Source organism: Oncorhynchus masou, chromosome 1 (genome assembly GCF_036934945.1).
Source record: "Oncorhynchus masou masou isolate Uvic2021 chromosome 1, UVic_Omas_1.1, whole genome shotgun sequence".
NCBI lineage: Eukaryota > Metazoa > Chordata > Actinopteri > Salmoniformes > Salmonidae > Oncorhynchus > Oncorhynchus masou.
In genome coordinates this window covers 35,911,926-35,935,628 of record NC_088212.1, presented here as the reverse complement: position 1 = coordinate 35,935,628, position 23,703 = coordinate 35,911,926, and the positions used below count along the sequence as shown (strand labels likewise).

Genomic DNA, 23,703 nt, shown 5'->3' with positions numbered 1-23,703 from the left:
CATTTTGTCCCTTTGTCCGGCGACCAACAAGCATGTCCTCACAGCAACTTGCCCAAGCCTTCCCCATTTCTCCTTCATCCAAATCCAGATTGCTGATTGCTGATGTTCTGAAATAGTTGCAAAATCTGGATCCCTACAAGTCAGCTGGGCTGGACAATCTGGACCCTCTCTTACTAAAATTATCTGCCGCAATTGTTGCAACCCCTATTACTAGCCTGTTCAACCTCTCTTTCGTGTTGTCTGAGATCTCCAAGATTGAAAGCTACTGCGGTCATCCCCCTCTTCAAAGGGGGTGACACTCTAGACCCAAACTATTAGACCTCTATCTATCGTACCCTGCCTTTCAAAGGTCTTCGAAAGCCAAGTTAACAAACGGATCACCGACCATTTTGAATCCCACCGTACCTTCTCCTCTACGCAATCTCTTTTACGAGCTGGTCATGGGTGCACCTCAGTCACGCTCAAGGTCCTAAACGATATCTTAACCTTCATCGATAAAACAATGCTGTGCAGCCGTATTCATTGACCTGGCCAAGGCTTTCGACTCTGTCAATCACCACATCCTCATCGGCAGACTCGACAGCCTTGGTTTCTCAAATGATTGCCTCGCCTGGTTCACCAACTACTTCTCTGATAGAGTTCAGTGTGTCAAATCGGAGGGTCTGTTGTCCGGGCCTCTGGCTGTCTCTATGGGGGTGCCACAGGGTTCTATTCTTCGACCGACTCTCTTCTCTGTATTCATCAATGATGTCGTTCTTGCTGCTGGTGAGTCTCTGATCCACCTACGCAGACGACACCATTCTGTATACTTCTGGCCCTTCTTTGGACACTGTGTTTTAACTAACCTCCAAACGAGCTCCAATACCATTCAACTCTCCTTCCGTGGCCTCCAACTGCTCTTAAATACAAGTAAAACTAAATAAATGCTCTTAACCTCTTGAAACTCCCCATCCCGGATCCGGGATTGTGACTAAGCCTCAGGCTCATTAGCATAACGCAACGTTAACGATTTCTGAAAATCGCAAATAAAATTAAAATAATGCGTTTGCTCTCAAGCTTAGCCTTTTCTTAACAACACTGTCATCTCAGATTTTCAAAATATGCTTTTGAACCATAGAAATTGACTAATTTGTGTAAGAGTATGCAAAGCTAGCATAGCATTTTGTGTAGCATGTAGCACGCAACATTTTCACAAAAGCCAGATAACCAAATAAATAAAATCATTTACCTTTGAAGAGCTTCTGATGTTTTCAATGAGGAGACTCCCAGCCACATACCAGATGCGCACTGAAAGCGTCTGTGTGTAGGAGAAATCGTTCCGTTTTCTACATTGCGCCTGGCTACCGAAACGAACCGAAAATGCAGTCACTTACAACGTGAAACTTTTTCCGGATTAACTACATAATATCGACCGAAACATGGCAAACGTTGTTTGGAATCAATCCTCAAGGTGTTTTTTCACATATCTCTTCATTGACATGCAGTTCGTGGAAGCTTGCTTCTCTCTCTGTGCCCCATGGAAAAATACTGGCAGGTGACTTTGCGCACCAATTTCGGCGCAGGACACCGGGCGGACACGTGGTAAATGTGGTCTCTTATGGTCAATCTTCCAACGATCTGCCTACAAATACGTCACAATGCTGCAGACACCTTGGGGAAACGACAGAAAGGGCAGACTCATTCCTCTTGCGTTCACAGCCATATAAGGAGATCATGAAAGACAGAGCCTCAAAAATCCTTGTCATTTCCTGGATGCCAAGTCATCTTGGTTTTGCCTGAAGCTCACGTTAAAGGGCACGCACAGAGAAGATATTTGTATTTCTGGACACGTCAGAGTGTTTTCTTTCGAACAGTAGCAATTATATGCATAGTCGAGCATCTTTTTGTGACAAAATATCTTGTTTAAAACGGGAACGTTTTTCTTCCAAAAATGAAATAGCGCCACCATAAGTGTAAGAGGTTAAACCAATCTCTGCCTGCACCTGCCCGCCTGTCCAACATCACTACTCTGGACGGCTCTGACTTAGAATATGTGGACAACTACAAATACCTAGGTGTCTGGTTAGACTATAAACTCTCCTTCTAGACTTACATCAAACATCTCCAATCCAAAGTTAAATCTAGAATTGGCTTCCTATTTTGCAACAAAGCATCCTTCACTCATGCTGCCAAACATACCTTTGTAAAACTGACCATCCTACCAATCCTCGACTTCGGCGATGTCATTTACAATATAGCCTCCAATACCCTACTCAATAAATTGGATGCAGTCTATCTGTTTTGTCACCAAAGCCCCATACACTACCCACCACTGTGACCTGTGTGCTCTCGTTGGCTGGCCCTCGCTTCATATTCGTCGCCAAACCCACTGGCTTCAGGTCATCTATAAGTCTTTGCTAGGTAAAGCCCCGCCTTATCTCAGCTCACTGGTCACCATAGCAGCACTCACCCGTAGCACTCGCTCCAGCAGGTACATTTCACTGGGCACCCCCAAAGCCAATTCGTCCTTTGGCTGCCTTTCCTTCCAGTTCTCTGCTGCCAATGACTGGAATGAATTGCAAAAATCACTGAAGCTGGAGTCTCTATCTCCCTCTCTCACTTTAAGCACCAGCTGTCAGAGCAGCTCACAGATCATTGCACCTGTACAAAGCCCATCTGTAAATAGCCCATCCAACTACCTCATCCCATATTGTTATAAAAAATGTTTTGCTCCTTTGCACCCCCTATCTCTAATTACACTTTCATCTTCTGCACATCTATCACACCAGTGTTTAATTGCTAAATTGTAATTACTTCGCCACCATGCCCTATTTATTGCCTTACCTCCCTAATCTTACCTCATTTGCACACACTTTATATAGATTTTTGTTCTATTGTGTTATTGACTCTACATTTGTTTATTCCATGTGTAACTCTGTGTTGTTTGTGTCACACTGCTTTGCTTTATCTTGGCCAGGTCGCAGTTGCAAATCAGAACTTATTCTCAACTGGCCTACCTGGTTAAATAAAGTTTTTTTTTTTTTTTGCAATCAATTCATACACCCATATTTCAGTCAGACAATCCTACCCGTCTTTTGCAGTCACGTGGCGTTTATGAAAACATACACTATATATACAGGTGTGTGGACAGCCCTTCAAATTAGTGGATTTGGCTGTTTCATTGCTGACAGGTGCATAAAATTGAGCACACAGCCATGCAATCTCCATAGACAAACCATTGCCATCTTTCCAACAAGTCAGTTCGTAAAATGTCTGCACTGCTAGAGCGGTCTCCCTGTCAACTGTAAGTGCTGTTAATGTGAAGTGGAAACATCAACGGCTCAGCCGCAAAGTGGTAGGCCACATAAGCCCACAGAATGCTGAAGCACGTAGTGCGTAAAAATGGTCTTTCTTCAGTTGCAACACTAACTACCGAGTTCCAAATAGCCTTGAAGCAACGTCAGCACCAGAACTGTTTGTCGGAAGCTTAATGAAATTGGTTTCCATGGCCAAGCTGCCGCACATAAGCCTAAGATCACCAGGAGCAATGCCAAGCATTGGTTGGAGTGGTGTAAAGCTCACGCCATTGGAATCTGGAGCAGTAGAACTCCGTTCTCTGGAGTGATGAATCAACCTTCACTTTCTTGCAGTTCGAATGATGAATCTGGGTTTGACGGATTCCAGGAGAACGCTACCTGCCTGAATGTCTAGTGCCAACAGTAACGCTTGGTGGAGGAGGAGGCCCTTTCCTGTTTCAGCATGACAATGCCCCTGTGCACAAAGCGAGGTCCATACAGAAATGGTTTGTCGAGATCGGTGTGGATGAACTTGACTGGACTGTATAGAGCCTTGACTTCAACCCTATCGAACACCTTTGGGATAAATTGGAACACCGACTGTGTGCCAGACCTAATCGCCCAACATCAGTGCCCAACCTCACTAATGTTTTTGTGGCTGAATGGAAGCAAATCCCTGCAGCAATTTTACAACATGTAGTGGAAAGCCTTTCCAGAAGAGTGGCGGCTGTTATAGCAGCAAAGGGGGGACCAACTCCATATTAATGCCCATGATCTTGTAATGAGCTGTTCGTCAACCAATCATATTTCTCTAATCCTTTCGGGCTAAATTCCAGCTAAACTTGGAAAAGACAGGCTTAACTACTATAAAAAAAAATCTGCTTAAGATATACAGTAATTTCATCAAACTTGCGAAGCTCTCGTGCTCATTAGTTGCTCTTTCAACATATTTGCTTCTACTTCATTCAATCCTGTTTTAAATCTTAAGTAGATTTTTAATCTACCAGCCACTCAGATTTTTTTACCAGCTAAAATATTTTTTCATAGTTAAGTACAAAAAAACCCAGATGCGCATGCTTTCGTAAACAAGAAATGTATTAGTAAGAAGTAATGTGGTGTAATGCTTAATTTCATTTTTTTGTGACCGGAGTCTTTTAATAATCAAAATATCAATGTTCAGATGCTCCTTTAAGGCCGGGAGGTTACCTTCTTAACGTTGCCACTGGAGTCTGTTTGTGTGAGATTTGGAATCTGACTAGGATGTCTGTTCGCTATCAACTGATGCAGTTGACTCTAACGTTTGAAAAACAACTGAAATTGTGAACAAAATCTAAAAAGTCCCCAAAACTCACGAGGAAAAAGTCTCACTTAGTAGACTGTCAAGTAAACTAGACCAACTTTTATGCATGTGCCAGTGCCTCGAAATGATTATCACCACTCATTGCGCACATCTCCTATGCAAGGCAGTTTATGCTCGAGATGAGACAGGATTTGTATTTCTTTGTGCAATTAGCAGCTATGAAACAAAAGGGCAGGAATACTTAAACAGCTACCGCAGCATTGTTCTAACTCGCACGTGCTCATACTTTTGACAATTTTTATTTGCGAATGTAATGCTCTCAATGGAGAGCCCTGCAAATTGACCACCCAGCAACGTGGTTGGTGAAATAGACATTCTTACCCGCCAATAACTAAACCTACCCACGTTTGGCAGGTGTTAATTTAATGCCTTGTTATAACGTCACTGTTACACCAAAAACACCACCACATTTCTTATACGATTTTAGAAAAATAATGTAATGTGGCCAAAACTCAACAGTGCGGACCACTAGGCAGAATATGCTTTGATTGAAACAAAATAAAGGGAGGCTATATACTTTAACACCATCTACTACACTGACCCGCAATGTCCCGCAAAATAATCTTGTCACGCTTTTGGCTATTTTAAATGTGGTCACACTAGTGGTGAGACTCCACACAGCTCATTACAAAATAAAAAACATTCTCACTCAAACATTTTTCAAAAATGGCCGGGTACTGGATCGTCGTTAGTGAAATCCATTGACGGTAAATGGACAAGAGGTCAGTCGTGTGTTAAATTAAATTCACAATTTATGATTACTATGAAATTTAATGAAGTTCTTCTGGTCCTTAATCACTTGCTATGGTTAGGTCTATTGAGCTTGTCCTGTATGCAGAAAGGTTCCCAGCACAGCTCCCAGGGTCCACGTTGAAGCTGAGTTTAGCCTTCGAAAAACAACTTAGAACTGTCCAATTTGTAAGTCGCTCTGGATAAGAGCGTCTGCTAAATGACTTAAATGTAAATGTAAAATGTGAAAAACAGGGCAACATTTAAACGTTGTTGTCCCCCATGAATGATGTAGCGCCCCCTTGGGCCAATCAGTGTAATTTTGTAAATGGTGGATCTCTATGGCAAGACCCAACTTTTGTCAAAATCGGGCCAGTGGTGTCTGAGATTGCAATGGTCAGCTAGACTTATATCCCTGAGCATGTGTGCCATATTTCATCTCACTGAATATAACAGATCAAGAGATATAAGCATGTGCCTGTTATAACACCACCGTGTTGTCGATATGAATGTTTTTTTGCATATGTTGAGTCTTGACAGTGTTTGCAACTTGTGTACCAAATGTTGTTATAGTACTAATATCCTTGACTGATTTATGTGCCAGACCACACATGTTCTTTTAGGTACTAGCCTGGCAAGGATTACGTTGAGACCTTTGTCCATAGATGCCACATATCAAGTTTTGTGCAGATTGATCATTCGGTGCCATAGGAATAGTGTTTTAAGTGTGTTTTGTTTTACAACTTTTTCAATTCCATCATGTCGCACCTTATGAGACCCTGAGGAAAACGTGTTCCTTGTGAGGAGAGGGACCTTTGTACCGAATTTCATGACTTTAGGTCAAACAGTGTTTCGGGCGTGACCTTTCAGATTTAGCATTTTCAATCGCTTGTTATAGCACCACCATCTGGCCAATCAGAGTAATTTTGTAAAATGCCAGATCTCTGTGGCAAGACTCTCCAAAGTTGAGTCAAAATTGGGCGAGTGCTGTCAGATATCGCGTGTGACGAATGAACGTACTAAAGGACATAGACGGATCCACAGTCCCCACCCTGATTTTCATCTTGGGGACAAACCGCTTCTACCTTAATGTTTACCCACAAGAGCATATCATAAATTGTCTAAAACCTGCTTTTAAAAGTCAAGTAATTAAAAGCAATTCCCAGGGGTGAATCTCAGTTGATTAACAATTTGCAGTGACCTGCTTGCATCTCCTAATGGGTTAGAATAGCTCTTAATGGGTTAAAAAGTCTCCTAAAAATACATACCTGGTGAGTTAATGAGACTCAAGGGTAAAGAATGTTTATACAGAGCTCTTACCCTGACTCCTTAACCACGGTAGTCTATATCCACTACTCTCCGGTTTTACTTTTCCCCACGCTGGAGACGTTTTATGCATACAGGCTCACAGACCTTTCTTTGTGTAACTATAAAAAGTAGTCAAGTAATAAAAGCAATTCCCAGGAGTAAATCTCAGTTGATAAGCAAGATCGTGTTTTCCACTAGCACCGGCTGTCGGGTATACAGCCGATTACGGACTCATTTTCAGCTGGCTACTTTTTCCACTTAAATTAAAAGGCAACTTTTCAATTCTCTTCAGACAAAAAGTCATGCTATTTTTATTTGAGCAAAATTTATGACCGTTCATTCAAGCACCACCACGCTCCCGCAAGGCCCAAATACCTGAGCATACATGAGTTGATGCCTTCACACAGCACATGCAAGCTGAGCTTATTTATTTTAGGGAAAGTGATTTACAGAAGTAAACCTTCAATAGTGAACATACTAGCAATATGATGGCTACTGTGGATAGTCTGCAAAAATAAAGCTACAAAAAGATGCCGAGCATTAGTCTTGGGTAGCCTACTGTAGCCATGTAGATATCTATTTTGGAATCTTTGTCTTAGAGGCAGTGTTCTATTTTCAAATCTTTTCAAAATGACATGCTTTTGAAGCAAAAATGTATGCAATTAATACAACGCGATTCTAAAGAATAGAGTAGACTTGTATTGCTAAATTATTACATAGCATCTTAATACATATCATAATAACCAAATATAGCCTATTAATAGCTGAATATAGAGCGAAAGCATCCTATAGGTCCTGCATGACCCCAATGCATTTAAGAACTATACCATACTGGCCCGGTAACGTAGTTATATGTCCAAGGTATCGCATTGGTGCAAGTTAATTAACCTCTTGGAACTCCCCATCCCGGATCCGGGATCGTGACTAAAGCCTCAGGCTCATTAGCATAACGCAACGTTAACGATTTCTGAAAATCGCAAATAAAATGAAAATAATGCGTCTGCTCTCAAGCTTAGCCTTTTCTTAACAACCCTGTCATCTCAGATTTTCAAAATATGCTTTTGAACCATAGAAATTGACTAATTTGTGTAAGAGTATGCAAAGCTAGCATAGCATTTTGAGTAGCATTTAGCACGCAACATTTTCACAAAAACCAGATAACCAAATAAATAAAATCATTTACCTTTGAAGAGCTTCTGATGTTTTCAATGAGGAGACTCTCAGTTACATACCAAATGCGCAGTTTTTCCTGAAAGCGTCTGTGTGTAGGAGAAATCGTTCCGTTTTCTACATTGCGTCTGGCTACCGGAACGAACCGAAAATTCAGTCACCTACAACGTAAAACTTTTTCCGAATTAACTACATAATATCGACCGAAACATGGCAAACGTTGTTTGGAATCAATCCTCAAGGTGTTTTTTCACATATCTCTTCATTGATCTATCGTTCGTGGAAGCTTGCTTTCCTCTCTGAATCCCATGGAAAAATACTGGCAGCTGACTTTTGCGCACCAATTTCGGCGCAGGACACCGGGCGGACACCTGGTAAATGTGGTCTCTTATGGTCAATCTTCCAATGATCTGCCTACAAATACGTCACAATGCTGCAGACACCTTGGGGAAACGACAGAAAGGGTTGACTCACTCCTCTCGCATTCACAGCCATATAAGGAGACAATGGAAAACAGAGCCTCAAAAATCCTGCTCTTTTCCTGGATGCCGTCTCATCTTGGTTTTGCCTGAAGCTCACGTTCTAGGGCACGCACAGAAAATATTTTGGTAGTTCTGGACACGTCAGAGTGTTTTCTTTCGAAAGCTATCAATTATATGCATAGTCGAGCATCTTTTTGTGAGAAAATATCTTGTTTAAAACGGGAACGTTTTTCATCCAAAAATGAAATAGCTCCCCCAGAGCATCAACAGGTTAACCAAAGATCTCATTTGTATTTCCGATATGCAGTCCATCAGGATTTGCCAGACAGTGGTGTTTTTAAGTGAGTAACTCGGCAGTAGCCTACCGAATCGCATCGGTAAGACGTTCATTTGGCTTCCTAATTTGCATACTGGTATGCTTTTTAGCAATTATCTGCAGATAAATTGTTGAAAAAAACATGAAGATGGTGAATCCTCCTCACTGCAGGAACAATAGGTAGGCTAGTCGAGAGTGGTTCAAAATATGATAAAAGGAAATGGATTGAATGGTTCTAATGATACTTATCTGGGATTTTCAAAGAATATTGATTTTACCTGTATTGCAGATAGCTGAGAAAATGCCTCTTAAAAGCCTGTGGAAGTCAGCAGACTCTTACAGGATTATTTAAATGCCCAGTGCAGTAAAATATATTTTCCCTGTGTTTTATATCATATTGTACAAGAGCTGATTTAAAATAACCTTAAAAGTGTGAAAAAATGTGATCAGTGTTATTTCGTGATAGTTGCTGGCCTACAATCTAGCATCAGAATGAGCAGAGGCCACCAAAAAAGCGCTTGTTTGGCAAAAATGGTGGGTCGGGGGGCCTATTACTTTTACACACACACACACACACACACTATGGCTAGGGTGATAACCGACAATTATCGACCCCGCAGGCATTTATTTGGGGGGGGGGGGGGGGGGATGCTTGTGGAAACTTGAACTATTCTGTTGTTCCATCCAGACTATAGGAAGAATTCTGCCTATGGAGACCATCTGTCTGCAGTCAGTGTCCTTTGTCACCGGAGCTGATGTCAGCTGGTCCAGGGAGGTTATCAGGGATGCTTCTATCAGTTGTGTGAGTCTCACGGTCAAAGGGTCAAGTACAGCACACTAATGATGTCAGGAGAATGACTAGCTTACTATTATTTGTGTCTGTATTGCAGTCTGTTTTAGGGTTGATTTAAGGATATCAGTCTCCTACGCAGTCACTTTAAACGTTTTGATTTAGTTGAAGAAAAAGAAACGGAGGAATCAAGAAATCAGCCTGGCTTTGGCCAATCATAGTGCATTATATGGGGCGGCAGGGTAGCCTAGTGGTTAGTGTTGGACTAGTAACCGAAAGGTTGCAAGTTCAAATCCCCGAGCTGACAAGGTACAAATCTGTCGTTCTGCCCCTGAACAGGCAGTTAACCCATTGTTCCTAGGCCGTCATTGAAAATAAGAATTTGTTCTTAACTGACTTGCCTAGTTAATTAAATAAAGGTAAAATAAAAAAATATAGGGAATAATGCCATTTCAGTCTCACACTTCTCTGGCCCGTTCTGTTGTTTTTCTCTCAGATCCCCATGAACTGCTGGGCCATTTTCTACCCTCGGCGCTGTGCTGAGCAGGCCGAGGAGCTAGTGTCCTGCTTTGGGAAGGTGGCCGGACCTATGGGCCTGAGGCTGGATCGGCCCATCCGCGTGGAGCTGAAGGACGACCGCACCGAGACCTACGTCAAGAGCATCCACTCCCAGCTCACTAGTGAGGTAGGACATGACACTACTGTCTCTGAGCACCTTAGAACAGTCTTTTTTTTGTGATCAATTGTTGTTATTGAGTCACAGAATCTGTATAGGCCATGAAGAGAAATACAGTAAAAATGTTCTGAATATCTTCCCAACCCCTCTTACACCCCAAACCTTTGAGCCTACTTCAAACATTTGACTAGTAAAAATGTGGAAGTTAGTTTGTTTCATGAATGTATCTCAACTTCGTGGTTATTTCTATGATGCTGTATGAGTTATTCACATCAGTAATACATAAACGCGGGGGGTAGGGAGATTTGTCCTTTCATTCTAAAGCTCTTTGATGTGGAAAAGCGCTATATAAATCCTATTAATTATGAATCTATTATGAGCTTTCTCTTTTTACCTTGGCCCATTTTTCAGCCCAATGTGCAGTTGGTAGTGTGCATCATGACAGGCAACAGAGACGACCTCTACAGTGCCATCAAGAAGCTGTGCTGCGTCCAGAGTCCCGTGCCCTCTCAGGTTAACTCTGCCACATCTCCAGACAATTCACGATTGCTCTTCATTTAGCCAGGATTGTCCACTCTGCAACAAACACACAACATACAGTAAACATACAAATAACATGGCTAGGTGCCAGCACTGTTTTTCTTAACCTACACCTCGGCAGTGGTAGAAAAAGTTGTCAAAGTTGAGAAAAAGTAAAGATACCTTAATTGGAAATGACTCAAAACTCACCCAGTAAAATACTATGTAAGTAAAAGTCTAATTATTTGTTTTTAAATATACTTAAGTATCATGAGTAAATGTCATTGCTAAAATATGCTTAAATATCAAAAGTGACGTGTAAATAATTTCAAGTTCCTTATATTAAACAAACCAGACGGCAATATATATACACTGCCCCATAAAATAAAGGGAACACTTAAACAACACAATGTAACTCCAAGTCAATCACACTTCTGTGAAATCAAACTGTCCACTTAGGAAGCAACACTGATTGACAATAAATTTCACATGCTGTTGTGGAAATTATAGGCAATTAGCAAGACACCCCCAATAAAGGAGTGGTTCTGCAGGTGGCAACCACAGACCACTTCTCAGTTCCTATGCTTCCTGGCTGATGTTTTGGTCACTTTTGAATGCTGGCGGTGCTTTCACTCTAGTGGTAGCATGAGACGGAGTCTACAACCCACACAAGTGGCTCAGGTAGTGCAGCTTATCCAGGATGGCACATCAATGCGAGCTGTGGCAAGAAGGTTTGCTGTGTCTGTCAGCATGGAGGCGCTACCAGGAGACAGGCCAGTACATCAGGAGACGTGGATGAGGCCGTAGGAGGGCAACAACCCAGCAGCAGGACCGCTACCTCCGACTTTGTGCAAGGAGGAGCACTGCCAGAGCCCTGCAAAATGACCTCCAGCAGGCCATAAATGTGCATGTGTCTGCTCAAACGGTCAGAAACAGACTCCATGAGGGTGGTATGAGGGCCCGACGTCCACAGGTGGTTGTTGTGCTTACAGCGCAACACAGTGCAGGACGTTGGCATTTGCCAGAGAACACCAAGATTGGCAAATTCGCCACTGGCGCCCTGTGCTCTTCACAGATGAAAGCAGGTTCACACTGAGCACGTGACAGAGTCGGGAGACGCCGTGGAGAACGTTCTGCTGCCTGCAACATCCTCCGTTCTGCTGCCAACAACCGGCATGACCGGTTTGGCGGTGGGTCAGTCATGGTGTGTGGTGGCATTTCTTTGGGGGGGCCGCACAGCCCTCCAGGTGCTCGCCAGAGGTAGCCTGACTGCCATTAGGTACCGAGATGAGGTCCTCAGACCCCTTGTGAGACCATATGCTGGTGCGGTTGGCCCTGGGTTCCTCCTAATGCAAGGCAATGCTTGACCTCATGTGACTGGAGTGTGTCAGCAGTTCCTGCAAGAGGAAGGCATTGATTCTATGGACTGGCCCGCCCGTTCCCCAGACCTGAATCCAATTGAGCACATCTGGGACATCATGTCTCGTTCCATCCACCAGATGTTGCACCACAGACTGTCCAGGAGTTGGAGCATGCCCAGACTGACCTCAGGAGCATGCCCAGGCGTTATAGGGAGGTCATACATGCACGTGGAGGCCACACACACTACTGAGCCACATTTTGACTTGTTTTAAGTACATTACATCAGTTGGATCAGCCTGTAGTGTGGTTTTCCACTTTTATTTTGTGTCACTCCAAATCCAGACCTCCATGGGTTGATAAATTTGATTTCCATTGATATTTTTGTGATTTTGTTATCAGCACATTCAACTATGTAAAGAAACAAGTATTTAATAAGAATATTTCATTCATTCAGATCTAGGATGTGTTATTTTAGTGTTCCCTTTATTTTTTTGAGCAGTATATATATATATATATATATTTAATTTACGGATAGCTAGTGGCACACTCCCAACACTCAGGCATAATTTACAGACGACGCATGTGTGTTTGCTGAGTCCGCCAAATCACATGCAGTATGGATGACCAGGGTTGTTCTCTTAATAAGTGAGTTAATGTTCCTGTCCTGCTAAGCATCATAATCTAACGAGTACTTCTGGGTGTCAGGGGAAAGTGTATAGAGTATATAGTACATTATTTTCTTTAAGTGTGAATTAAAAGCAAAAGTTATATAAAATGTAAAGTCGAGAGACCCATAAAAACTGCTTAGGTAGGGCTACATTACACCACTGTAACTCGGGTCCTAAAAGATCTGTGAATACTAAAGGTGTAAGGTTCAAGGAAAGAGGCAAGGAACCAAAAGGTTGATCAACTGCCTAATGCAAAGGTTAATCTAAAATGAAAAATGTACATTTCTTTGGCTTTGTAGGCCATTAACGTCCGGACCATCTCCCAACCCCAAAAGCTGAGGAGCGTAGCCCAGAAAATCCTGCTTCAGATGAACTGCAAACTGGGAGGAGAGCTGTGGACCGTGAACGTCCCTCTGGTTAGTGATATATTTTTCTCTACTGATATGGTTTTGGCTGATGTTGACTATGTTTGTGTGTAGGGATGCTATGTGTCCACTAGATGGAGACAGTGAGACATGCAAGTCAGAATTAAAGCTTTGCATAAGATAAAGCGAGACAGGAATCAGGAATTCAGAACAAGTCACAAATACCTTATTTTATAGTGTAATGTACAACATGAGCACCAATTTACCCATAAAGAAAGTGACACATAAATGCCAAGGGGATAATATAAAACAGGTAGAGTTTATAATGCAAAATTACTTTTTCAGTAAGCAGTCTGAAGAGGTAAGAGGTTTTATTTTTGTCAAGTCAGCTGTTTAAAAAATGTACTTGCAACTCACGGTTCTGGTAAAGGCAGGGCCCCTTATTTTACTCTTTTGGAGGGGGGACCGGAGGAGAGATGTGACCAGGATTGTGTGTTGCCATCGACAGCTACAGGTTTTTGGACCCTATAAAATTCTTGTTGCGGAAAACGTGGATGGAATCCAGACATTAAAACGGAAGTCAAAATATTCCAAATGTATTGAACTTAGTAGGGAAAAAACTAAATGTCATTTTTATCATAACACATGAATAATATGCACCAGTGATTTTGTATTTTCTTTCAACTTTCTGAAGAGGCAACGGCACAGGAATGCCCTGGCTCTGACTGCACAGGAATGCCCCTATGTGCGTTTGTCTACCACTCTGTGTTGCTGTTAGCGATGATGCAAACTGAATGACAACAGTCTTCTGGGAGATGGAAAGGCTTTCCCTAAACCTTCTCAATTAAATGTTAACTACGAATTAGCCTATTCCCACCTGGCAGAAGGATATCATGATTATTTGCATCGATCCATTGGCCATTTGTTTAACAAATTCTGCAATCACATGAGCGCTACAGAAACATCAGTAACAATGCTAACCAAACAATGGTCTCTGGCTGATGTGCAGTTGATTTAAAGGGTAACTACACCCCAAAATCTACATTTCTCAACCTTAACCTCAAGTGGTCTCTTGAGGTGGTTTAAGCGTTGTTGTGGACTTAGAACATCCAATTTGGTTGTTTTTCTATTAAACAGAAGGGGGGTTGTCAATAAGTGATTGAATTCAAATGGATTTATCCAGCTGTTAGATTTCCTGTTTTAGTTTAGTATTTTTAGCGCCTGTCTTTGCTTTACGTTTTAACAGAAACATCTGATGGTGATTGGAGTGGACGTCCATCACGACACCAGCAAGAAGAACAGATCCGTCATGGGCTTCGTCGCCAGCCTGAATAGGTAAACACGCCCCCTAAAAGACCCTATATAGTGTACTACTTTTTACCAGGCCCCAAAGGGTGCACTATATAGTGTTATTTGGGATTCAACCTATGACATTTCCTCCTATTCCTCACCCAGCCTGCTGACGAGGTGGTACTCCAGAGTGACCTTCCAGATGCCCAACGAGGAGATCATCAACGGTTTCAGAGTGTGTCTGCTGGCTGCACTGCAGAAATACTATGAGGTGACTGTTTTAAAATAGGCCTACTATGAGTTGAGGCCTTTTATTTATTTTTAACACAGTGTACTAAAGGCCTTTCAGCCCAGCCTGGGATTTTTTTATATATCTACACTACCGGTCAAAGGTTTTAAACACCTACTCATTCAAAGGTTTTTCTTTATCTTCACTATTATTCTACAATGTAGAAAATAGTAAAGGCATAACAACTATGAAATGACACATAATGGAATCATGTAGTAACCAAAAATTTGTTAAACAAATTAAAATATATTTTATATTTGCGATTCTTCAAATAGCCACTCTTTGCCTTGATGACAGCTTTGCACACTCTTGGCATTCTCTCAACCAGCTTCATTTGGAATGCTTTTCCAACAGTCTTGAATGAGTTCCAAATATGCTAAGCACTTGTTGGCTGCTTTTCCTTCACTCTGCGGTCCGACTCATCCCAAACCATCTCAATATGGTTGAGGTCAGGGTGATTGTGGAGGCCAGGTCATCTGATGCAGCACTCCATCACTCTCCTTCTTGGTCAAATAGCCCTTACACAGCCTGGAGGTGTGTTGGGTCATTGTCCTGTTGAAAAACAAATGATAGTCCCACTAAGCCCAAACCAAATGGGATGGCGTAACGCTTCAGAATGCTGTGGTAGCCATGCTGGTTAATTGTGCCTTGAATTCTAAATAAATCACAGACGATGTCATCAGCAAAGCACCATAACACCACCTCCTCCCATGCTTTACGGTGGGAAATACACATGCTGAGATCATCCGTTCACCCACACCGTGTCTCACAAAGACACGTGGTTGGAACCAAAAATATCCAATTTGGATTCCAGACCAAAGGACAAATTTACACCGGTCTAATGTCCATTGCTCGTGTTTCTTGGGTCAAGCCAAGTGTCTTCTAATTGGTGTCCTTTAGTAGTGGTTTCTTTGCAGCAATTCGATCATGAAGGACTGATTCACACAGTCTCCTCTGAACAGTTGATGTTGAGATGTGTGTTATTTGAAGCATTTATTTGGGCTGGAATTTCTGAGGCTGGTAACTCTAATAAACTTATCCTCTGCAGCAGAGGTAACTCTGGGTCTTCCTTTCCTGTGGCAGTCCTCATGAGAGACAGTTTCATTATAGCGCGTGATGGTTTTTGTGACTGCACTTCAAGAAACGTTCAAAGTTTTAGACATTTTCTGTGTTGACTGACCATAATGTCTTAAAGTAATGATGGACTGTCATTTCTCTTTGCTTATTTGAGCTGTTCTTGCCATAATATGGACTTGGTCTTTTACCAAATAGGGTTATCTTCTGTATACCCCCTACCTTGTCACAAAACAACTGATTGGCTCAAACGCACTAAGAAGGAAGGAAATTCCACAAATTAACTTTTAAGAAGGCACACCTGTTAATTGAAATGCATTCCAGGTGACTACCTCATGAAGTTGGTTGAGAGAATGCCAAGAGTGTGCAAAGCTGTCAAGGCAAAGGGTGGGTAATTTGAAGAATATCAAATACAAAATATATTTTGATTTGTTTAACACTTTGTTGGTTACTGCAAGATTCCATGCAGTAACCGCATGTGTTATTTCATAGTTTTGATGTATTCACTGTCATTCTACAATGTAGAAAATAGTCAAAATAAAGAGAACCCCTTGAATGATTAGGTGTTCTAAAACTTTTGACCGTGTGTGTTCTCAAATCTAGTTACAGTAAAATAAAAACAGTTTTTACTGGCAGTGGGCATGGGTCTTTTCAATAAATAATGGTTCAGTCTTTTTGCTCTTTATCTACGGACGCGACCCAGTCGTTCATTATAAATGTTCCGTTGCCATATTGGCTGTCAACATTCTTATCCATTGCTTGCTAGCTAGCCAACTACAGCTAACTTAGTCACATCAAAAAGTGCAGCCAGAATAACAGCAAAGTAGCTGCATTTGGGTAAGCTGTTTTTTAGTGACATTATTTTGGATACATTCATAACAATGGAAAATGTGCTCACTTGTCAGGACACTGTTGTTTAGAGGAGCTAGCCACAACACAGCTAACACACTTAACTTCAAACTGAAGCTGGAAAGACCGCAACCTACCTGCACTTCATTCCGTTTTAGCTTTTTTCAATTTACATTACTTATATCCATAAAAATGATGCCAGCTGATTCATGATTTCGACTGGTCTGTCTCAACCCAACTCCTGACACGTTCATTACTATGGGATCGAATTTGTATATTGAAACAATGTTGCAAAATGTCGAAGAGACGGACGGCAAGGTTTATACACATCTCTGCTGTTAAACTAAATGTTAGTTTGAGATGATGTCTAAATGGTTTTTATAGTGGAGATCAAGTTTATAAATTGCCTGGCTGGTCTGATGAGACAATGGATTGCGCAGTCAGATGGAACAGAGTAAATAGGATTTTTACGTCATAGATTTAGCCGGTGGTAACTTATGGAATAGACACCTGGAATGCCGTTTTTAACCAATCAAGATTAGACCCACCTGTTGTATAATGTTATATAATTGTACATATAGGGCCTATTATAAACTGGGTGGTTTGCGCCCTGAATGCTGATTGGATGACAGCTGTGGTATATATATATATCTTGCTCTAATTGCGTTTGTAACCAGTTTATAATAGCAATAAGGCACCTCAGGGATTTGTGGCATATGGCCAATATACCACGGCTAAGTGCTGTATCCAGGCACGTCTTGTGTCATGCATAAGAACAGCCCTTAGCCGTGGTATATTGGCCATGTACCACACCTCCTCGTGCCTTATTCCTTAAATATAGAATCACATTTATTCATATAGCCCTTCTTACATCAGCTGATATCTCAAAGTGCTGTACAGAAACCCAGCCTAAAACAGCAAGCAATGCAGGTGTAGAAACATGGTGGCTAGGAATAACTCCCTAGAATGGCCAAAACCTAGGAAAAAACCTAGAAGAACCAGGCTTTGAGGGATGGCCAGTCCTCTTCTGGCTGTGCCGGGTGGAGATTATAGCAGTACATGGCCAAGATGTTCAAATGTTCATAAATCACCAGCATGGTCAAATAATAATAATCACAGTAGTTGTCGAGGGTGCAACAAGTCAGCACCTCAGGAGTAAATGTCAGTTGGCTTTTCATAGCCGATCATTAAGAGTATCTCTACCGCTCCTGCTGTCTCTAGAGAGTTGAAAACAGCACGTCTGGTGAACAGGTCAGGGTTCCATTGCACCAGGCAGAACAGTTGAAACTGGAGCAGCAGCAAGGCCATGTGAACTGGGGACAGCAAGGAGTCATCATGCCAGGTAGTCCTGAGGCATGGTCCTAGGGCTCAGGTCCTCCGAGAGAGAATTAGAGAGAGCATACTTAAATTCACACAGGACACCGGATAAGACAGGAGAAGTACTCCAGATATAAAAGACTGACCCTAGCCCGCCGACATACAAACTACTGCAGCATAAATACTGAAGGCTGAGACGGGAGAGGTTGGGAGACACTGTGGCCCCATCCGATGATACCCCCGGACAGGGCCAAACAGGCAGGATATAACCCCACCCACTTTGCCAAAGCACAGCCCCCACACCACTAGAGGGATATCTTCAACCACCAACATACCATCCTGAGACAAAGCAGAGTATAGCCCACAAAGATCTCCGCCACGGCACAACCCAAGGGGGGCACTCAAGTGACACACCCCTCCTCGGGACAGCATGGAAGAGCACCAGTAAGCCAGAACCACCCCTCTCCCTAAAGAGTGTAAAAAAGTAGGCCATTACCACTTTAAGAGAGAATTATTTACTTGCCAATTCATTAATATTAAAACTATTATTATATTCTGAAATAAGTGAGAATGTGGCGTGACGAAATAGGTTGGATGCATGGGGATTTTTCTGTCGCATATGTGGCCGATACAGGCACACATAATAAAGCCATGAATAGCGGTAGCAATTTTGAATCTCGCCATCGCTTTTTTTATGAGAAAGTGACCCAAAACCTTTCTTAATGGAAGGATTTGTATGGAAAGCCAAGTTGAAACCAACATTGCATGTTGTCTTCCTCATAATAACAGCACAGGTTTTACCGCAACAGAGTAGAGCAACGCCATTCAATTGAAGCGGTGGGAAACAAACCAAGGTGGGCACGTCTCTCACAAAAACTGATTAAAAAAAAAATTGCTGATAATTATTAGTGAACAGGAGAACTTGTACATTTGTCTACAATAATTACAATAACCTTTCAAGCATCAAATTGAAGGTAGGCCTATTCCAGTACTTGCATTTCTGAGCTCCAAATTCAGGTTCAATTTTGCTACTTCAAGCCCCTTACATTGTTTAAAATTGCTGGTGTAACATGGAAAACAAAATGCATGTCATTTTATTTCATTACCAGATCATATTGTGAATAATCCCACTAGGCTATGTAATTTGTCATTATATCCAGAATAATTAATAGGAATAGCGTTGGGTGTTGTGCAATAGTCTTTCCTAGGCAATTGTGTGTGTGGTAGGCTGTGTCCAGAAACATATGAAAACATTAACATATTACCTTGATGCTTTCTGTTAAATCTAGGATATTAGATTGAATCTGGATCCAGGCACAACTGTCTTCACCGGTGTAAGGAATTTTCAGGACATTTTTCACGGTGTAAATAATCAGCTGGACACCAAATGCGCATCCAACAAGTATTATGCATAATTGAAGAACCACTTTAATGACAGTATCGATTGTAGTTGTTAAGTATCAAGCAAGGTAAGGCGACTCTTTGATTTAGGGGCATTCGATTTTGCAATCACATTTATTATTTTGGATTTGTTGAAACTATTTTCATTCGTAATGTAAGACACAATTTTACTGCATTTCCCGGATCTATACAAAAAACTGTCCTGACAGCTAGGATCCAGGATTCTTACAAGTTCAATGTCTAATTTAACTGATTGGGCATGTTTTTCATCTGGATGTGAAAATACCGCCCCCAATCCCAGAGAGGTTAACTGATTTAATGCTTAATATATGATATAAAGACAACTTTGCCCTCCGTAAATGCAAGGACAGAAGAGTAATGTTTTGTGTCATACAATTTTGGACAAATCCGTCAAGACATCAACCTTGATAAAGGATTAAACCGGTTTTAAATCAACTCGTGAATCTTATGATCCCCATTATATCTTAATGTAATGACATTGAAAATGTTTGCTAATTATTATCAATGACTTATTATGCCACCATAAATCTAGTTGGCAGTAAGGGCCAAATACCTACTGTATAGTTAGTTGTCCAGTGCAGGAGATCCTCACTGGTATCCTAGTTTTATAGAAAGACCCATATGCTAGTGAAAAATATACCGTGATTTATGTTTTTCCAGGTGAACCATAACTTTCCGGAGAAGATTGTGGTATATCGGGACGGAGTGTCTGACGGCCAGCTGAAGACAGTGGAGCTGTATGAGATCCCTCAGCTGCTCAAGTGTTTTGAGACGTTCCCTAACTATGAGCCCAAGCTCGCCTTCATCGTGGTACAGAAACGTGTCAGCACCAACCTGTACTCCTGCTCCGGAGACCGCTTTGGAACGCCTCCGCCAGGAACTGTCCTGGACCACACAGTCACCAACAGGGAATGGTTAGTCCTGGCTCTGTCTTTAAGGGATACTTCAGGATTTTGGCAATGTGGCCCTTCATCTACTTCCCCAGAATCAGATGAACTCGTGGATACCATTTTTATGTTAGAGGTAGTTTCGTGAGCCAATGCTAACTAGCATTAGCGCAATGACTAGCATATACCCATAGACTTCCAGTCATTGCACTTAAGCTAGTTGGCATTGTGTCTTGAAACTACCTCAAACTTCATTCATTCTGGACACAGACATAAAAATTGTATCCATGAGTTTATCCGACTCTGGGGAAGTAGACAAAATCCTGAAGTATCACTTTAATGGAGCGCAATGCTGGTTCTCTTCCCCTTTCTCCCCCTCTGACCCTATCCATGGGGGGGGGGGTGATGAACAAGTGCATACTTCAGGGGAGAAGTGGACAGAATTAGGCTTAGGTCATCAGTTTTGTAACGCTTCATCATTTATCAAATTATTTATATTTCTCTCCCCAGGGTTGACTTCTACCTGATGGCGCATCACGTTCGACAGGGCTGTGGCCTGCCTACACACTACATCTCAGTCTACAACACAGCAAACCTCTCCCCTGACCACTTGCAAAGGTAATGTTAGATGTACAGTGAATTAAGCCACCATAAATCTCTAGTTGGCAGTCAGGGCCAAATAGTATCTGCCAGTTTACATAACTCAGTTATTGTTGACTTTATACGTTGGTGGGTGGAGTGGATGCGTCACATGAAAGCCTGTCATTCTTGCAGCATTAACATATAACCTTGTTAACACAATCTAACCCTTGGTCTCACTCTAGGCTGACCTTCAAAATGTGCCACATGTACTGGAATTGGCCCGGGACTATCCGAGTGCCTGCGCCGTGCAAGTATGCCCACAAACTGGCCTTCCTGTCGGGCCAGTACCTCCACTCAGAGCCAGCTATCCAGCTGGCAGACAAGCTGTACTTCCTCTAATGTGTGCCTCCTTAGCCTCAGCCCCTCTTAGAAGGAGCATACCAGTCTGCACAACAATGAACATGTTGCAACAGAGAAAGCCGTGAAGAAGAAGAAGAAAAATGGAAGGAGGAAAATAAATGAGAAAGGGGGAGGCTTTCACATTGACTTTTGGATCAGATAAAAACGTTTTTTTGTTTAGCAGCCAGTGTTATAATGGTGTCTGACATAGACACCCACCCCCAAGCACTGTTGTCGTAGAAACTTTGTCCTATTGCCGGTGTTATGTTGGAATTTAGAAACAATGCTCTGTTTTTAAATGTAATCTATTTTTGCTGCATGAAGTAATCCAACAAGGTATACACTGCCATTATAGAGCATCGTTGTCAATGAGAGAAGACCATGATACTCTTAAGATGGCGGCGTATAGATTGTTGGACTACTTCATGTAGCTAATTTAATAATGAAGGATTTCCTAAATTCCAATGTTCCCCCTGTAACTAGCTATGGGAGTTCAGAAAACACTGACTTGAGAATGAAGAAAGTATTGACTAAAGGTTGAGTCAAAGATCCTGATTATGGCTACTGATTACTGCTACACATCAGCTTGTGCGTGCCCTCACACAAGCTTTCGCTCTGCTGCTGAGGTTCGATTTTACATGGCTAACAGTTTGAGAGTTAAGAAATATAGCTGCTTTCAGTGCTTTGAGGAATGGGAACAAATGTTTAGAAAACAAAAAAGGGCCAGTTTTCCACTGTTTGCATGACCCACAGAGACCAGAGGAGATTTTATTTTTGTGAAGTGATAGTGTGAAATTCAAGTCTGTTGTAATTTAATACAACCATAGTGGGTTTTATTTGTGTTGTCCTCTGTTTTGTTGCTCCAGATACATTGCTGTTTGCAAATAAAACTGGTGTGTGTATGGGAAGTTTTCTTAAGTTGTTAGTCTGGTCTTTTTTTTCTAGACTTTTTGTGGGGCCATTCCCCAATTGTGCTGCATGTCCAAGTGATCAGAAAGCTTTCAATGAAATTGACTTAGTCTAGTAGACATGCTGTCCCTTCTCTGTAGTTGTATAGGTAACTAGGCACAGACCAGAACAATCAACAGTTAGTTGCCTTAATGCCGAAAGGTAATTGCTTCGAAAGCTATCAGCAAAAACATGGAAGTCTTTCACTTTGACAGATAATACTGACTGATGATAGATAAATAAAGCTGGAGGAGAGAAGCTGTCACTGCTTAACTGGATGCATGATTAAGTCACAGGTACTGTAAGGGCTGTTTTTGTTATTTTAATGCCCCCAACACTCTTGGGGGGGGGGGTGGAAATGGCCATGTGATGGAAAATCTGATAGAAATGGAGGATCTGGTGTGACTGAATAATGGCTGAGGGACCAGGCTTGATGTTGCCACAGGGAAAGTGTCTGCCTTGGACCTCTGGTATCTAGTGCGATGGCATGAATATGGGAGGAGTTAACAGTATTGATTGATCAATACCCCATAGTATACACAGTAGGCCGGATGTGTCAGTGGATGGAGCAGGCATGTGGGTGTTTGTAAGGGTAAAGTGAGATCAGTTTCAGGAGCTGAATGAGAAGGTGATGGCTCGGGTGGATATGAGAGGGGATGTGGATAGTATGAATAACTGGGTGAGAACAGTGTTAGTGGGGGAAGCTCCTGGGGCTATACTTAAGAGTTCAGGGACGAGGAAAGCAGTCCCGTGGTGGACAGAGGAGTGTGGGACAATGGTGAGGAGTAGGAACAGGGCATTTAGAGTACTGAAAAGGACAACTTCCAACATCTGATTCAGTATAAGCAGTCTCTGTTGAAGAGAACTATTCGTCAGGCAAAGAGGTCATGTTGGCTTCGGTGCTGTGACACCGTTTGAAGGGTGACACGTGGGAGAAGTGTGGGGGATGATTAAGAGGATGAGTGGGGTCAGAAGGGAGTGGGATTATCCATTGTTGACGAGTGGGACGGATGTGGCAGTAACAGATGAGAAGGCACTTGTCCATGTGCATAGCTAGGCAAATTTGTCAGAGGAGGGGGGGAGAGAGAACGAGAGAGGAGCATCCTGGAGTGCTGGATAGGAGGATGTAAATGATGTGTTGAATGCACCATTTACAATGGCAGAGGTGAAAAGGCCAAAAGGTAAGGTCGGGTTAATTTCACCTGGGAAAGATGAAATGTTTTCCCATCTTGGTGATGATACACTGGATAAGGTATTGGTGTTGTACAACAGAGTATGGGAGAAGGGGAAACTACCAGGCAGTTGGAAGGAGAAGGTAGTGGTACCAATCCGGAAGCCAGGGAAGGACCTAATGAGGCTAACAGGCTATCTGCCAGTAGCAGAGGTTAACTTACTTTCTGGAGAGCTAGTATCATCACATTAGAGTGGAGGAACTATGGACCCACTTCTCTGCTTAGAATCAAGAGGTCAGGAAGGCTCAGGTGAACTAGGAGACTGTTGTAGCTGTAGTGGGGCGTTTCGGACCTCCCCAGTATCTGCACTCCCGGTGGAGATGGGGGATATGCAATTGCAGATTAGGAGACCGCAACTGGCAATGAATTATTGGGTCAACCTACAGGGACATGG

At 42.3% G+C, this 23,703-nt stretch overlaps 1 protein-coding gene across 1 annotated transcript in view; it reads left to right on the top strand.

Moving 5' to 3' along the window:
- Positions 1-22,047, top strand: part of LOC135552605 (piwi-like protein 2) — a 37,250-nt gene extending 15,203 nt beyond the window's left edge. The window contains exons 14-22 of the mRNA XM_064984356.1: positions 9,329-9,442; positions 9,927-10,115; positions 10,518-10,619; positions 12,955-13,071; positions 14,267-14,355; positions 14,476-14,581; positions 19,922-20,175; positions 20,659-20,766; positions 20,973-22,047. Coding sequence (XP_064840428.1) covers positions 9,329-9,442; positions 9,927-10,115; positions 10,518-10,619; positions 12,955-13,071; positions 14,267-14,355; positions 14,476-14,581; positions 19,922-20,175; positions 20,659-20,766; positions 20,973-21,129 — 1,236 coding nt within the window. The 3' untranslated portion in view covers positions 21,130-22,047. The remainder of the gene's footprint in view (positions 1-9,328; positions 9,443-9,926; positions 10,116-10,517; positions 10,620-12,954; positions 13,072-14,266; positions 14,356-14,475; positions 14,582-19,921; positions 20,176-20,658; positions 20,767-20,972) is intronic.
- Positions 22,048-23,703: the final 1,656 nt, after the last annotated feature.